Genomic DNA, 18,553 nt, shown 5'->3' on the forward strand with positions numbered 1-18,553 from the left:
TACTGCACTGTCTTGCATTGAAGGGCATAACTGAACTTCAACACTGGAGGATAAATGACGTAGCACCGTGCAGATTAATGACTTGAACACTTAGACAGATGACATTGAAACAAGGACGATCTGAGGCCAAATGGGGTTATAGTACAGTATTAAGTGTTTGGTAGAGGGAGTGTGATCTGTACTTACACTAGGAATATAGTGAAAAAAGCATGGGGCGCCCACTTTTGAATTCAAGTAAAAACATTTTAGTGGCGTCATGCATGTTTGACTGCCTAGAGTGAGATTTTCAACATTTCATCCGCGGGGGCCTCAGCTCCGACTCATTGAGTGACTTTCCTTCTTAACTGCAGCACTGGAAACAAAAAGGAGTAGTAAACACCGTCCAAGGCACACAGCTTTCTTGCCCTCTGCTGCCAGCATGCAGATAAGAGCATTAGAGCTGTTTTTCATTTCCAGCCTTCAATTGCTGCTATTAGCTACTCTGCAAAAATGAAGAAGATGCAGCTGAATTTGAATCAGTTTTAATGGGAGAGATGGGTGGTGGGGTTAGCAAGCAAAGTTAAAAAATGATTCAACTGTGCCTGCCCCACTGTTGTACAATAAACAAGCAATTAAAATGGAAATGGAGGAAATAATAAGGCAAAGATCAACAGGACAAGGTCTCTGTATTTCAGTCCGTATTCCTCTCCACTGTGCTGCCACTGAAGTAGAAAGAGAGAGAAGGCCTCCTTGGAAGATGAGAAATGCCTTATCTATGGCAGACACAGTTATTGATTATAGAATTTAATTTGTGCTTCATACCTCATGTGATTTTTTAAGAGTTTCTTTCTGTGGCGTCCTTGAGGTTACCAGCTGTCAAAGTTAGTTTAGATCCTCTGTTCTGCATTTGTGAAATCTTAAAAAGTGAGAAATATCTTTTGCATTCACTGCTGTGTCAGTTTGGTTCAATATATCTTTCTTCTTTTCCTTTTTTCAGTGTTCAAGAACCCAGTATGCAAAGTGTACAGATTTCAAACAGCGGACAGCAAGTGGATGCTTGTGCGGGAGCAAATGGAGGAGTGTACTTTGTCCTTTAGCATCCCCAAACAGCTACTTTCACTTTACATTCAGGAGGACATGAGGAGGTAAGCCACTCTGGGAACATACTGTTGATCCTACAAACTTTCTTATTGCATCAGAGAGCCCATTTCCTGTTTGTGCAGCTAATCATATCAGTTCAAAGTAAAACTCAATCCAGGTGTTACCTAATTATGTGTACAGTAGGTGTGTGCAGCTTCTAGACAGCCTTTACCAACCTGGTTCACCAATGTAAATGATTGTTTAAGAGTTCCGCCTATATTTGGAGAGGTGTGAAATATTCAGGTCTGCTTAACACTTCAAAAGAGGCTTTCATGCCCGTGCATCCAGGGACGACAAACATTGTCTCTTTCACACACACTCATACACATAAACTCTCCCAATCCTCTCATGAATTGTTGAAGAAAGCGCCTGGAACATCTTCCTACCAGTGCTGAATCAGACTAAAACTTTATTGTAAAGACATATTTTGTTAGGAATAAATGAGTTTGAAAACATATTTAAAATTTTATATGACTAATAAAAATGAAAATAACTACACTTTCAGTCCAGTTAATGCTATGTGAAAATGAGGGCAGGTTATAAGACAAGGACAGAGAGAGGTGATGTTTCACCAGTCTCTGAGTGTGCACCCGTAAGTAGATCAAAGAGTTCCTTCCCTCAGGCTCGACCAGTGTTTGTCAAGACAGATCATTCCTCAACTGGCCTGTTGTCCCTGGCAACCCCTTCTCATACATAACACACAAACACATCCATACACATTCACACACACACACACACACACACACACACACACACACACACACACACACACACACACACACACACACACACACACACACACAGCCTTAGATGAATTCTTTATGCTCGCTTCAATACAAGAAACAGGCATGAAAAATAAAGATGCAATCAGATTTTTTTTTTTATGAACTTAATAGCAGGAGGACAGTTTGATTTGTAATCACCATGTGCACTCGAGGATTGCACATAGTTCAAGGACACATTCATACGTGGAAAGATGCACACAGCTGCAATCACAGCCTCCACCATACACTTACACATACTGTATGGCGCTTTTCCATTATACAGTTCTAGCACTACTCGGCCCAACTCGACTCGGTTTGGTACCAGGTACCTCCTCAACATGGGCGGAGTCATCATAGCAAGGCTGAGCGAAACTGCCAAGACGTTGTTTAATACACGACAAAAACAAACACTGGAGGACATCGAGGTGATGGTGTACTTGCTGCTCAGTGTTAGCATAGAAGCCATGTTAACTTGCGTGAAACTTGCTGTAACTAACTCAATCAATCAATCCATCTTTATTTGTATAGCGCCAAATCACAACAGAGTTATCTCAAGGCACTTTACACAGAGAGCAGGTTCTAAACCGAACTCTTCAGGTTTTAACTTTAAAGAGACCCAACATTCCCACATGAGCAACAGTGGCAAGAAAAAACTCCCTTTTAACAGGAAGAAACCTCAGGCAGAACCAGACTCGGAGTGGGCGGCCATCTGCCTCGACCGGTAACTCGCGTGAAACTTGCTGTAACTTTTGTTGCCGGTATTTAGAAATTAAGGTTTTTTATTCTTGTGTGGGACGTCGCGCTCATGACTCTTCCAGTGATAACACTCTCTGGCCAATTAGTGGCCGGCAGTCTGTTGACGTCACATTTAGTATCGGCTCGCTTTGAACCTAGCCAGAGCAGGTACTAAAAAGGTACCAGGTACTATCGCTAATGGAAAAGCAAAAAAAAACGAGTCGAGCCGAGTAGTGCTAGAACTGTATAATGGAAAAGCCCCGACAGAAAAGAAATGCAGTGCCATTAATGACTGATGACAAGACAAGCTTCGTTATCAGTTTACCTGACACACAAATGAACTCACTGAAATCCGCTCACATTCCCAATCCATGGTTCCCCACATGTCCTCTCAGTATCTCTAAACCTCCTCTCTGTTTAGATAGAAGATGATCTTCTCTGCAAACTGATCATTCAAATCACAGCTAAATTTAGAAGACAATTATAGAATATTTATTAAATGTCTTATCTGTAAAATACAGCGCATGAGCACACAGCAGGCTCCAAACCATGACTACCATATACAATGTTTGTTTATTAACAGGCATGCGTACCATATCTCCAGCTTGGTCGCTTAAGCACCTCTTCTATAATCCTCTTTAAATGTTGTCTTTCTCCACGGTGCCTCTTCATTTAGCCGATTCTGTCAGCCAGCCACGCTAGCTTGGTGTTTTTAATGATTCAGTTAGTGCTGCAAAGTTGTGAGTGTAGCAGTGGATGGTGGGTGGCTTAGTTTGCTTTACTACTCTATGATAAACTTAGATGTTTCTTCCTTCTGTCTGTTTGCTTTGATGTCTACAGCCATGTTCATAATCTCATTCAGCGAACACAGAGGTGGAGGATTTTTCATAGTTCCTCCAGTGAAGATGCTTGCGATTCCTCATTCGTGTGTGTGTTTGTGTAAAGATAATTAATGCATGTGTAGCAAAGTGTCAGTGTGTGTGGGTGTCGATTAAACCCCATTCATTAAGAGCTGTCTTGTTTCTCATTAATGGGAAAAAAAAAAATCATGCTCCCCTTCTGCGCCGGTTAATAAACAAGTGCTGTGATTGTGTGTCAAGACCACAAAGGTGACATTTTGACATCCGCCTTCACTATTTTCAATTGTTCTATACGTTCAGGATTACTTTTAAGGACTGCGCTTGTTGGATGCAGCTATTTTTCAGAATGAGCTGCGTGTATTGTGTAAGAAGGATTTGCTTTTCAGTCCTCTCACGCAGGTTTTATTGACCCTACACACAAAGCCCTCTGTGATTAAATTGAACAGGCACTATAACGTACCATGAAATAAAGGTGCCCACATGACAGGTCTCTGCACTTTGGCAAATGTATCCTGTAATCCCAGTCATCTGTTTAACACATCCTTTTACTTGATTTAGGATTTTAGTTGAAATTAGACTAAACTGTCAAGCACTAGATGTCTGTATATTAAATCTCAATTGTTATTTTGTAGATTTCTTTTTAAAAGTCTTAGTAATGATATCCATCCCTCCCCTGCTCCTTCTCCCCATGCTTTTCTTTCTGTGCATTGTGATAATATCTCTTTATTATCTCTTTTTATCGATGTACCTCTTATGCTGCTGTAAGTGGAAAGTATAGAATGCAGTTTGGAAAATGTAAGCAGTAATTAAATACATTAAATACAGCATTAAATACTGCATTATTCCAATTTAATTTATTTAATTTTGGATAATTTTTCTCTTCTATCTTAAGAATGTCACTTATGGTAAATGTATTGAATAGCTACATTCAATCAGACCTGACAACAAACATGACAATCCTACATGCGTATTTTTCTCACAAAGTACAAAAAGGAAGGAAGGAAGGAAGGAAGGAAGGAAGGAAGGAAGGAAGGAAGGAAGGAAGGAAGGAATCAACCATAGATAAAACAAAACACAAATAATATTTTTGTAGTTCCTTCAGGTAAAATACCAACAACATATCCAATTAAAATGTAAAGATAATTGTGCACTATATGAGGCATGCATAAACCAGGTTAGGTCATTTAAACTTTTAAAAATTAATCTTATTTTGTGATATTACATTAACTGTTTGTTGGAGCACAGTTTTTTTTATATATTCAAATGTATGTGCTAAGCATATTATCAAAAGACCAGAATGGTACTGGACCCTTCCTACATGCATATAGTTAATCAGCCTATACTTATTCTTATCACGATTTCCCTCAATCACACCTTTACTCCTTCCAGACAATAGCACTCTGATTAAGGAGATGATACTATATCTCTCTATCCGCCATACCCACTGCCTTATCACCCTCATTTGGCAAGTAGATATGTTTATCTATTATTTTATCCATTATCTATTATTTATACTGGTATCACCCGCCCTGACCTCCACTCCAGACTTTCCCGACAAAAAAATAACAGATCTCTCAGGAGACAATGGTGTGGTTTGACACCGAGATGCACAAATAGCAATGGCTGAGAGGTATAGTCAGAGGATATAGATTATTGTGAATGGTTGCAATCTGTCACAGAGCACTATAACGATCTAGCATCATGTCACATGTGCTATATAAACCAAAAAAAATCTGAGAACATTGCCCCTTGATTGGTTAAATGGCCCATTTATGGTATTAGGGGCCACTTCAACCTAAGTGGGTATGTGGGAAACAATATATTTGATTGAAACAAGAGAGAAATGTGGATTGGTCCTACTTAGACCTCACTAGCTGGGAAATGTACCTCAAAGCTGTCATCTTGACACCACAAGAGCCCATATATCATTATCTTGTTCCATTAGCATGCATCAATGAAAGAGAAGTTGTTGTTTTTTCATCTTTAGTAGTTGTTTCCTTTTTACAAGCTGATGCTAGATTTTTTTTTTTATCTCCCTTTGTTTTCCTTTAAACAGGAATTTTGAGCCACTCTCATTTACAAAGAAGCTAATCTCATCTCTAGTACTATTGTACACAACACCTTCTGAATAAACATGTGTATTCATCATTGTTCTCTATTTAAATCCCCTGATAATTAAAAATGGTTTCTGGCACTAATGATATTCCAAAAGTGAAAATGATGCTTCCTCCAAACAACCTAAAATCATGCAAGTCTGTGCTACTGACCATGGTACTATAAACCTTCTATGCTTATGGTTATTCTGAATTCACTTCATTTGGAACCCTCCGCCATAAGCATACCTCACTTACAACCACCTACGGATTGTGTTGGCAGTCACCCAGCATGTGGCACCTCTCTGCCTAGAGGTTGTTTCCAGCTGCAGTTTTGTTTGAAACTGGAAAGAGACTAAAGATGAGGAATATGTTTCATATGTGATCTGCTGTTTGTTTAGCCAGTTCTGCTGTTTTATTTAGGCTAGAATACGGCATACTGGCATTTTATTTGCAAATACTAGTTGTAAATATCCTGGGTTTGCACTATGCTGCGATATGTATGTACTTTAAAGAGCAAATTCTCCCATTCTTCTACACTTCTAGAGGTGTCCACACATACAGATCCTTTTTATTTGATTTGCCCAGGTTTTGACATGCCCATCTCTGGGATTTATGTCTCACAGCTGTAGGCAGAAAAGAAAAGAGAAAAAAAAGTGAAATGTAAAATGCCATGTCTTTCCAGAAACAATTCTATTATCCTAATAATCCACAATAATTTGTTGTGGAAAATGTTCATTTTAACCACTTTCTAACAAAAAATAGAACTGTTGGATGTTGAATTTGAGTGAACCATCCCTTAAAACACTGCAGGTTTTTTCATTAAAAGTCACAGTATCATGACTTTGACTCTTATCTCACGTGATCCTCCCTCTCTATGTCTCTCTCTGTCTCTCTCTGTCTCTGGCGTCATTTCTGTTACACCCTGCTGTGTATTGAAATACTTCAAAGTAATCTAAAAATAACTTCCTAACCTGGAGGAAACCAGGAAATAGTCTGTAGAGGCTATGAGAGCCTAACGCTTTGGTGTAGTAGTTAAACTACAACAAAGAAATAACTACTATATTATGCATTCATGCAATTATGCCCGGTCTTAACAATAAATCTAACCAACAAGCATTTATACATGCAACCTTTCATTTTAAGACGTACGGTATACAAAATGTATTAGGTATAATTATTGAAAATTGGCTTGTTATCATGAAACCAATGCATATGATCATGTATTTGTTATCCTGAATACTACATTGAACCTCCTTCAACCTGTAATTTCAATGATATCACTGCAATTTACTTTTCAATAGATGCTAGAGGGCTGGTTTTTTAATGATATCTGTCCATCTGATATTGCTTTTCAGATGCAAATAATCAACCAATGAAAGAGGCTATACATACATACACACACACACACACATACACACACACACACACACATGCAGCCCTGTATTATTTCCTAAAGATGGAGCTGAGATGATTTTGGCCTTAGGCTGCAGGCCCAGCTAGATGAAAGACAGACAACTGATCACTCCAGTGACACCAGTAAACACCAAATGAGTGTAATATATAAGTAATGGTAGAAGAATGGTAGGAGAATGGTAGGAGCAGGGGAGGAATTTGATAGGGCAGACTGGATAAGTGGGCAACAGCTACTAGCCTGAGGTTTCGAAATGTGTTTATCTGGCTCAGCACATGGGGCTTCGGGACGTTACTGTGCGTGCATGTGTGTCTGGTACAGTATGTGCAAGCTTGTGTCTGTGGTTTACCAGGATTGTTGATTTTTATATACCTTTCATGGAAAATTGAGATAATTTGAAAGTACTTTGGAAAGCATAGACATAACCCTGCACTAGATGTTGGAATTCAGTATTACTCATCTAGCTAAAATTAAGAAATATTTTCCATGTAAGTTTGGATTTGTGGAATTTATTGATGATCTGTGTATTATCTATGAAATAAAGGTCCTCATAGATCTGTGTTTATCTATAGGGTGCAGGATCTGAGGGAGCTGGGGGAGCTTTCTCCTCACTGGGACAACTTAAGAAAGGAGGTGATGACACGATATGGAGGAATCATCAGCTCCTACCAGGAGACTTTGGCTGAACTGGACAAGATTACTGGTATGACTGAACACACCTCCAAATTTTTTATTTCTATCTGTGCCCACATACACATTCATGCACATACACACAGAGGCGTTTTAGTCAAACTCTTACCAAAACAAATAGTACCAATGTTTGGAGTTTCCTTGCTTCCATAGTTTTCTTGAAAGTCTTTGTTCAGGTATGATCGTCCATGTTTTATGTAAATCTATATTTTTTGCTATTCCCATCCTTGGTTTTGTGATTGTGGTTTGTCCTTGGATGTACAGGAAAATATTTTGTCCCTCCAATGGATTAAAAGGCAACATTGTACATACTGTTGTACTGTAAAAAATAAAAAATAAAAAAAAATAAAGTAGATGGAGTGCCTGGCTATATCTTGCAGATGGCACCACATATCTAATCAGTTGGCCAACTCTTTTTCTTTATAGAAGTAAAATTCAAATTTCTTTTTTGAATAAAATTTCAGCATTGCTAACAGTGAAATGATTCCCTAACTATGATGTGTGCTCCCTAAATAATGAGACACAAAGGGAGTGATTAAAGGAGTAAGAATGTAATGTCTCTAATCTGAACTATTATAATATCAAATATCTGGCCCCCAGATCCTCTTTTAACCTCATCCAAACTCAAAACACTTCAGAGTCCCCAAACCCTCATAGGTTAAGTCTAGAAAGCCAGGACAACTGACGGGCAAAATCTGGGTGATTTATGTTAATGGCAAGCATAGAGATAGGTTGTTTCATTTATCTACTTGCTGTAAAAGATTTCCCAATTCCAATAACCCCACCCAGATATGACAGGATTTTAATTCCAGGTGATTTTAATATTCACCTCTGCTGCACCTCTAACAGTCTGCATTTAGTGCTGAATTTTTTTATCCCTGATTGATTCTTTTAATTTATCTCTCACAGACTGGGTGCACTCATGGTGAGGTCCATATTTTGCAGCATGTTTCATTGTATGGTCTTACATTATCTGACCTGACATATTCTGGTCCTCGTATTTCTAGTCACTATTATATACATTTTACTTTGGTTTTACCTCTTTGTTTTAGCTGTTCACATAAACAATTATAGTCTAAAGTTTTTAATCTTTCCCTTTGCCAATATTTAAGTAAAGCTTTAAACACTATCCCCTGTGAGTATCTATCCTTAGTATCAGTGGATGAGCATCTAACTGATTTCAGTATAATCTGAAATCCATCTTTGATGAAATTGCACCATCTTAAAACCAGGAAAACTAAACACATGTCCCAACTGTGGATGAATGAAAACATTTGTGTCATAAAGTAGCGCGTCAGTGGAAGGCATCAAAGCTCCCTGGCCACCATGAGGACATTAAGGGCCTGATGAAGCTTTTAAATGCTGAAGTTAAAAATTCTTGACATGCCTACTTCTCCCATCTCATTGAATATAATAATTCTAATCTCAAGGTGTTTTCTGCCGCTATTCATGAAACCTGCAATGAGTTTTTAACTTTTTTCCTCAAAAGATGTCCCTCATTTGTGAGTATTATCTCTCACCTGTAGATCAGCCATCACCGTAATACTTCTTTTGATGGCTCAGTCTACACTGTTGGAACTCATCAACGGAATGAACCCTTCCTCTTGTCCTTCTGATTTTTTAAGGAAATGTTTAAAACAATTAGTCCTTTTACTCTGAACATTTTGAATAGCTTCCTTTCTTCACGCACTGTGCCCTGCTGTTCAACTCCTGATAAAGAAATCTGGACTCAATTCAACTTCACTAATTTTAGCCTACCTCTAAACTTCCTTCCTTAGCCAAAGTCCCAGAGAAGATTATTTACTTTTAGCCTTAATCAATGAACTCTATGTTTGAAACTTTCCAATCAGACTTTAGAGCTCACCACATCACTGAAACCTCCCTTCTTAAAGTCACGGATGACTTGCTTTTAGCTGCTTATGCTGAAGTTTGCTCCGCTTTAATACTCCTAGATCTCAGTGTTTAGAGCAACGGGTGGGCATCAGTGGCACAGCCCTGAATGGTAAAAACACTCCATCTTTCTTTAATCATATAAGGTATCAATAATTAATCTGCAGCAACTTGCTCACCCAACTTGTTTAGCAATATCTGTCATCCTGTTAATTTAAATGAATGCAAGACTGGATTAGAGTGGTGAGTTGGGCTCAGGCCCCTTCATGTAATGCAGCATCTGGGCCACACAAGGGACTTGTCAGGACCCATAATGACCAATGCCACATTATACATTCCCCTTGCCCTCATCCTCCTCCCTCAGAGCGCAGGCAGACATCATCTCATACCAGCTGCAGGAAGCAAAAAGCAACAGAGACAAATATCTCATTATGGAGATGAGAGTAAATCAGAGCAAAATTAATCACAAGCCATAATGGTCATACGTCCATAGCGAGTTAAAATATGCATGGGAAGAGATTATGCAGAGGGGAAGAAACAAATCCGGATTGATGGGTCAGTTTTTGATCTTTATAATGTCTTTTGTGTTATTTCTGATTTTCATTTGTATTATTAATAATGATTTAGTGATTTTAGGGCAGAGGCAGATAATATCTTACAAATACCTATAAGACAATGCCTACTGTATAGTATGTAACTAAACATATTCTTTTTGTATGTAGTATGTGTTTTCATCCTCATTTTGAGTGATCATTAGTAATCATCTATACTCATTAGCAATCATTAGTAGCAGACAGGACTTGCTTGTCTAGAGTCTTCCACCTCCAGGATGCATTGTGGGGTTCCTCAGGGTTCAGTGCTTGGCCCTATTCTGTTCAGTATTTACATTATGCCTTATGGACATGTCAAAAGATGGCACAACATCAGTTTCCATTTTTACCCAGACGATACCCAGGTTTGGCTCAGCTTTGACCTCAATAACTTCAATAATATTTTCTCACTTGTCAACTATCTCAAGGACATAAATGGATAGCTCAAAATTTCTTTTAACTTCTTTTTCCTTTAAAAGATAAAGATACTTCTATTTGGCACCGATTCCTCCAATACTCAAATTAAACACATATTAGGTTCATACTCTCGCCTTACTACTCTGCACTGAAGAAACCTTGGTGGGTTATTTGACCGCAATCTTCCTTTGCACAGCCATATCAAATCTGTTGCAGTTTTTTTCAACGTAGAAAAACATCTAGAATTAAGCCATTTTTATCTACCAAAAACCTTGAAGAAGACATTCATGCTTTTATTTCATCACAGTTCGATTATTGCGGCTACCTTTTCTCCATCTGCAGCAAAAAGTCTCTCTCTTCTCTATACTTACTACAAAATGCAGCCATCAGGACTTTAACAGGTATCAGAAAAGGAGAGCACATTATTACACCTTTCCTTTCAGCTTGGCACTGGCTAGCTAATGGTTTTAGATTCAATTTTAAAATCTTACTTATTACTTTTAAAGCCCAGAGCAGTTTGGCCCCAAGCTCTATTTCTGACCTTTTAACCCCCCATATGCCGTCACGAGCCCTGAGGTCCTCAAATGCTGCTCCCCTGTGGTTTATAAATCCAGACTAATAAACAAAGGTGACATAGTGTTTACCATCAGGGCCTCCGGACTTTAGAAGAACCTTCCAGAGGAGATTAGGAGGGCAAAGTTTATCTCTTCATTTAAGTCTCTTCTTAAAACACAGTTTTATAGTTTAGCTTTCCTGTGATCCCTCTATTTGTTATATTGTTTAATTTTTTGTTATATTTTATTGCTGTGTTTATGTTTTCATGATTTATTTTATTAACTGTTTTATTGATGGTGCTATTGGTCTTATTGTTTTTAAGATTAACACTTTCATGATTCTTGTTAGTTGTTTTCTCCCTGTAAAGCACCTTGTAAATCTTGTTTTGGAAAGGTAATAATAAAGTTTATCATGATGATGATTATCATTATTATCATTATCATTATTATTATTATTATAACAATACATTTCACCAGAGGCAGGCTTTCCTTTTCTGTGTTTTGTTAAAGTAAACGTTGTGCAATGCACCTAAAAACATGGGTTTTGCATCTCATTTACAAAATTTCAGTGTTCTAGTTAGTATGCAAATATTTTGCACACTTTTTTGCAAATGTTTTGCATAATGGAATTAATCTACGTAGTTAGCTCTAATATGAACACAGAGAGTAATTGGGCTGTTTTCCATTTGCCAGTGACATTCAGCAAGGAGAAGTTGGACATGTGATTATGCCACAGTGATGATGAGGTGTTTAAAATATATTTAAAATTATGTAGATGATGTATTTGTTGTGTGTTTAGTTTCATTACAAAAAATCAGGATGGAAGCATACTGCATATGAACAGAGTATGTACTATACTGTATATATACAGCAGGTATTGTCCTTATACATGCACAAGTCTACTAAGACACAGGCTCACATTATTGTGAAAACAGTAAATGTAAGGTATTTGTAAGACATTATCTGCCTCTATCCTCAACCAAAATCACTAAATTATTACTAATGGATTACTAATTATACAAAAATAACAAAATAGACCTTTAAAAAGATCATAAATTGACCAATCAGTCCGGATTTGTTTCTTCCCCTCTGCATAATCTGTTCCCATGCATATTTTAACTCACTATGGGCGTATGACCATTATGGCTTGTGATTAATTTTACTCCGATTTACTCTTATCTCTATAATGAGATATTTGTCTCTGTTGCTTTTTGCTTCCCCCAGCTAATAAGAGATGATGTTAGCTAAGCCTGTGTGATGTCTGCCTGCGCTCTGAGGGAGGAGGATGAGGGCAAGAGGAATGTATAATGTGGCGTTGGTCATTATGGGTCCTGACAAGTCCCTTGTGTGGCCCAGATGCTGCAGTACATGAAGGGGCCTGAGCCCAACTCACCACTCTAATCCAGTCTTGCATTAACTTAAATTAACAAGATGACAGACATTGCTAAACAAGTTGGGTGGGCAAGTCGCTGCAGATTAATTATTGATACCTTATATGATTAAAGAAAGATGGAGTGTAGAGACAAAAAGAGAGAGTGAGGAGGAGGAGGTTAGAAAGTGAAGCAGTGGGTGAGCAGAAACGGAGGATACCATGTGTAGATAATTACTCATATTTAACAAATGGTGACAAATAAGTGAACTGAGTGTCATCAGAAAAGAAAAAAATTAATACTTTGAGAGAATATTATCAGTATTTCGTAAGAACTAAATGTGTTATGGATGTCTTCATGTCATTATAGTTTATATATTTTATATAAATCTGTAGGTCTTTCAGCCACTAAATAAAATTCAATTGTAGGTTTACGATTTTCTGCATTTGTATGCCTCCATGCCAGTGACAACTATGGCCAGAGGCAGTATGTTTTCAGGTTGTCTGTCCCACTCTTTTGAGCGTGATATCTCAGGAATGCTTGGAGGAAGTTCAAACAAACATCCACTTGGACTGACAAGATTTTGGTGGTCAAAGGTCAAGATCACTGTGACCCCTCAAAACATGTTTTTGGCCATAACTCAAGAATTCATACAGTAATTATGACAAAGAGACACAAATGCCTAATAGGACAAAATGATGAAGTAATTATATCTGGCCATAATTCACTGACATAACTCATGAACAGAAGGTTGTGATTATATTTCACATTTGGTTAGATACTGAATGGTGACACTAGTCTTGGGTACTGCTAGGTTGAAGATAAGGTTAGGCTTTCACGTTTTACAATTTGTAGCTTTTTTTGCAGCAATGTCCATGTCTGAAGCAATGTCTACTGTCATGGCTACAACTTTGTGTTTTATCAGGGAAAATACACTTAATACCTGTTATTAAATTCAAAGTCTTCACTATAAAAATGATGAGTCTGGACAAATATAGTAAGTTGCAATTTGACTGGTTGCACAAGGCTTACAATTGCAAGGCAGTATTTGTAGGTTATTGTGTTGTGAAAATAGCTGATTCACTGGTTTGTACATGTCTCTGTGGATTGCTGTCCTTAAATAGGATTATTTGTGCATTTACATTAATTAGAAGCTGACTCTAATGTTCGTAGAAGTTAAGGTCAATCCAGAGTCAGAAGGATTTTCATGTGCAAAAAAAGAATCTGTCTGTGCACATTTCATGGGTCAGATGTAGGATTTTCTTAATTTTTCTCTTATTTAATTTATTTGTAAGAGTGAAAATAAAATCAGGAAGTTGGAGGAAAAAGTCAAATAGGAAGGGGAGGAAGAGAAGCAGTCCTCTGGGAGCTTGATACAGAGTCCTCATGTTCAGGTTCAGCCCCCATGCCGATTCCATTTTATCCATTTTTAATGATGAGCTGGCCTCAGTGACACTTTCAATGTTCTAATAACTGTATTCCTCTCATAAAAGAATAAATTATTTCCTCCACTGTTTACCAGCCAGTGAATTGAAGGCACAGACGTAATCCCAGTAGTGGAGTGTTTGTTGGACCTCCAATATTGCCAAAATGACTCTGCACTAAACAGTTAGTCATTCTTTAACTCCATTTATGAGATGGCTACAGTTCAATCTGGAGAGACATAGTGAATGAAGTAAAGATAATTGTTTGTTATAACAGATGATGTAGTGGTAATTAAGTCTTGGTCAAGAAAGTCTTTGGCACTTATACTCTACAGAGATTTCTAATCAAGAGGCATCAGCTGTGAGCGGCAGCACAATAAATCCCCCCATGGAGTCCAGACACTGGTAGCGGTGGTGGCTGATGACTTCTGCTTAGACTGATAAGGCTGATGAGGCTGATGAAGTAATGAAACTGACGAATTTGCAAAGACTAGGCGGTGATGGGGAGGTGGAGGGGCGTGCATAACATCAGCTTGAATGCACTAAGGGCAGAGAGAGAAACATATTCAAAAAGACAGTAGCAAGATGATAAGCTAACAAGAGGAGGTGTGTTATTGTGCTATTGGATAGATGTGAACAACCGATTAATTAATTGTAAAGCTTAATTGTCAGCCCCAGACAATGACAGCAAGGGAAGTGAGCATGCATGAGTGATGTGAATGACAGGATAAAATAAAAAAACACAACTACAGGCCTGTGCATACAAAAGATAGTCTTCTTGACTGAACTTTCTCTAAAGCTCCATCTTAAGGCCCAGAGCTACATATTGTAGATTAAAGCAGTGTCATGTATCTGTGTGGCTGGCAGTAAAGTTAGTTATTGTACAGACTGCAAGATACGATAGCTCATATCTTACTTTCTCTCCGTAATATCTATATTAGAACAGTAATCTCTGCAGTCTGTTGCCCCCAGGTAAAGATGTTCAGCTGTGGTGTGCAGAAACATTCGCTAGTTTGCAGGTTACTAACATGAAAAGTAGTAATAATGAAGAAAACCCCTTAAAAATAATTAATTAGATAACATGAAAAAGAAAGACTTCTCCAGTCCATACTTCTGTGATACCACTGCTCACACAGCATGTCTCCAATCTGCCTCTATGTCTACTACATATCTGACTGTGGATTGATTAAAACAGCCTGCTGTGCTCTCAGCCTCACAGGAACATGAAGATGAAACCATTTACATGCTTAAACAGACCTACACTGATCTGACAGACCTAACTTACAAGCCACTGTGGTTCTAGTGCATGTTGCTGTAGTTTGTAATCTTGTTTTTTTTCTTCTCAGCTTGTCCTCAGGCACCCTGACACAAGTTTCTAAAAACATAGGATATTGGTTGATTGCCTTCTGAAGGAATCAAAAGACTACAGAAAAGTGGCTGAGGGCAAAGAAATGACAAGAAAGATTAAAAGAAGAGATAGTGGCCAGATGTTGGTCAGTGTTAGCATCTAGCCCACCTGTCACATAGCCAGCCCACCTGGGCAAACAGATGGGGATTTAATATGACTAATTCATCTAACCTACAACGGTCACCAGCTCGATTAGCCTGGTCCCCAGAGCTGTACAGCCCCCAGTGTGAGCCCACTGAGCAGGGATGACAGCCTAGCCATTGACTTGAATGTTAACCTTTGGAAAAAGCTCCTCCTAGTACAGCGATGTGGGGAGCTATTAGTTTAATTGTAACAGGGTGAACACAATTTGAGATCAATGATTTTCCAGTAAATAATTATATCCCTAGTATTACAATGTGTGCATGTCTTGGCTTTGAGAGTAATCCAGGAGCAGAAAGACATTCTTGGTATTTTTTTAACCATATGTATGAATGTTTCTCTGGCACGTAATGGTGGAACTTCTCTTGACTGCAGCTTTCTGCATTTGGAGCTTAAAAGCTGGCTTTCACTATATTTAGCACTCAGATTGTATAGTCAGTGGCAGTTAGAAGTGGCATCTGTTTATGTTCGCACTTTGATAATAGCAGCAAATGTGTTACTACCGTAGCAAGAAGACATAACTGATTTTCGGTGCTTGGAAACAATAAGCCACATCGCTGTCACTTCCAGCTGAGTCATAAGTGTTTTTGAGGTAACACATTTCAGCTTGATTGGGTTAGCGATTTCAGCATTATATACAGTAATGCTGTGCAGTGGATTTGTTTTCATGTTTGGCCAACCTGTGAAGTGATGTTAAAAATCTGTGGCAGGTAATAGGTTTTCTCCTCTACATTTTGTATGAACATAGACTTTCTGTCATACTGAGGCTCTGATTGGTGCATACAGGTCTGTTGCCTCAAGACTAATTAATGAGCCAGATGGAAAAGAGTGCAGCTCACTTTAGTTCCTCTCAATACAAAGCAGAGTTATGGCACATGTCAGACAGAAGAGCTCTGAAGTGTGAACACTTAAAAGTCTACTCTTTTTTGTCATAATGCTGTAATGAACATATATTATGAGCTACAGAACAAGAAACTCACTCTGCTACACCTAACCATACTGCACCACTTCTCACATACAGGTCGCAAAGTTTGTTTTTTTCTTGGTTGGCATTTCCTCTGGAAAAAAAACCCACTTCCTCCAGTTCAAAGGAATTTGATGATGTGTTTCCCAGATCAGCAAAAGCAGATTGTCTGGGGACAAAAAAACAAAACTGGGTGGATATCAAACAAGACCACAGTCTTTGATTATTGCCAGCAGTTATTTCAGCTTTATCGACAGACAATTCAAGTAAAAGACGTCATAGCACTGAAATGGTGTATCAATGTCATGTAATTGCTGTGATCAAGAACTGCCAAATATCATGTTTTATCAAAAACTAAGCATTGTCAAAACAAACAAATCTTATAGATTCCTACTGTGATGTTATAACAATAGTGGAAAAAAAGCATTGAACTAATAACATTAACAAAGCACCACAGAATCAAAAAGTCTAAGCAATACTTTACCATCAAGTGAAACATGTTTGATAGGCCTAATATGACAGTTAGTTATGAAAATACTCCATTTATAATGAAAATGAACAGATGCAACTCCTCCAGCACACCTATTTGTATAGCAACACACTTCTATGAAACTCATGTATAGTAGTTATTTCATTACAATTCAGCTTACATCATTACATCCATTCGTTCATCAGTATGTTCCCCACGTACACAACATCCCTCTCCTCTATGACCAAATAACTTGTGACATCCAAGTTGAAAAACATTCACTGAACTTCCACCAGAGTAGCTTTTATTTGTTTTAACTAATAACTTGAGCTTCATGCATTAGAAAAGGAAATTCAAAGTCCTGTGTTTCAAAAGAGAATTTAATTAAAAGTTTAATGCCAAAGTCGATTATGAAAGTTTGTGATATGAGATTTTTTTTGTTTGCCTTTTTGGTCTTCTGTACCTGTTCAGAATACCTTCATTTTAAGTGAATTACCTCTTCTGGCAAACATCACAAATTGCTTCTGTTGCTTGATTGTTATTGAAAGCTTAGTCTCATCTCAAAGAGGCTCATCAACGCTATTTACATATTTGAGATTTGAGCGGCCAAGATGGATTGTCAGATTGTGATTTTGAGCTTAACTGTAAGCCACAAAGAGTATCGTTTGGCAGGATTTGTTAATTAGGCTTTTTTTCTTTTTCTTTTTCTTTTTTTTTTTGGTCATTCAGCTTTTTATTTCAATATTGGATTACTCAAACTTCATATGAAAAACTTGGCAAACAAACACTTAAAAATAAACAATACAACAATGTTGAATAAAGATACATAAAAGAACATCTATATTAGCACATTACATAACAAAGCCCATCATTTCATACTAAAGACTGTATCCCCTTACTTAAGATGCCCTTATATGTTATAGGCACCTATATCTATCGTTTATAAAATTCAAAACATGATCCCAGAACTGGTAAAAATGTTCCTTTATTATTTAACATAACTATCATCCATTCAAAGGAAGCATTATCAGTCATCATTTTAACCCAGTCAGTAACTTCTGGTCAGGAGTGACTCTTCTAGCTGTGAAGAACAAGTCTAGCTGCTGTGACGAAGGCTGTCAGTGATAAATCATTTTCTGCTTTAGACATTCCTGGTGATAACTCTGATCTACAGTATCTCCCGTTAGACAAAGTTGAGATGCTGGTAAGGAGTTTTCAATCCATTCACCCAATTTTCCAATAACGTCTTTCCAGAAAGGAAAAACCAAGGAACATTTCCACAATGACTGTATGAAGGTACCTTCCTCTACGTTAGATTTCCAACACAAGTTATTCTGTATCAAGCCCATTTTGTGAAGTCTTACTAGTGTATATTAACTGTCAATGATCTTATAATATGTACATTTACCCCAGACATCCCTAATGGACTTTTTTGTATTTGTTATTATGTCTTTCTTCACCTTTTCCTGATAGTTAGTCTTTTGCCCAATTAGCCTTATATTTTCTCACACTCAACATCATTCGGTTAACTAATGTTAAGAAAATCATTTTTTGACATTTGTGAATCAGTGCAGAATCATCCATGTCAGCATTGTGATGCATCTGAGAATCACATTTTTCCCCCATACATTTAATTTTTTTAAATTCCTAT

General features: G+C 37.8%; 1 protein-coding gene across 2 annotated transcripts in view; it reads left to right on the forward strand.

Annotated features, from left to right (window-relative positions):
- Window positions 1-18,553, forward strand: part of inpp4b (inositol polyphosphate-4-phosphatase type II B) — a 139,092-nt gene that overhangs the window by 80,223 nt on the left and 40,316 nt on the right. For both annotated transcript variants that reach the window (XM_053332658.1, XM_053332650.1), the window contains 2 exons: window positions 977-1,124; window positions 7,558-7,688. In XM_053332658.1, the coding sequence (XP_053188633.1) occupies window positions 977-1,124; window positions 7,558-7,688 (279 nt within the window). The remainder of the gene's footprint in view (window positions 1-976; window positions 1,125-7,557; window positions 7,689-18,553) is intronic.

The sequence above is a fragment of the Scomber japonicus genome, chromosome 2 (assembly GCF_027409825.1).
Source record: "Scomber japonicus isolate fScoJap1 chromosome 2, fScoJap1.pri, whole genome shotgun sequence".
NCBI classification, from domain to species: Eukaryota; Metazoa; Chordata; class Actinopteri; order Scombriformes; family Scombridae; genus Scomber; species Scomber japonicus.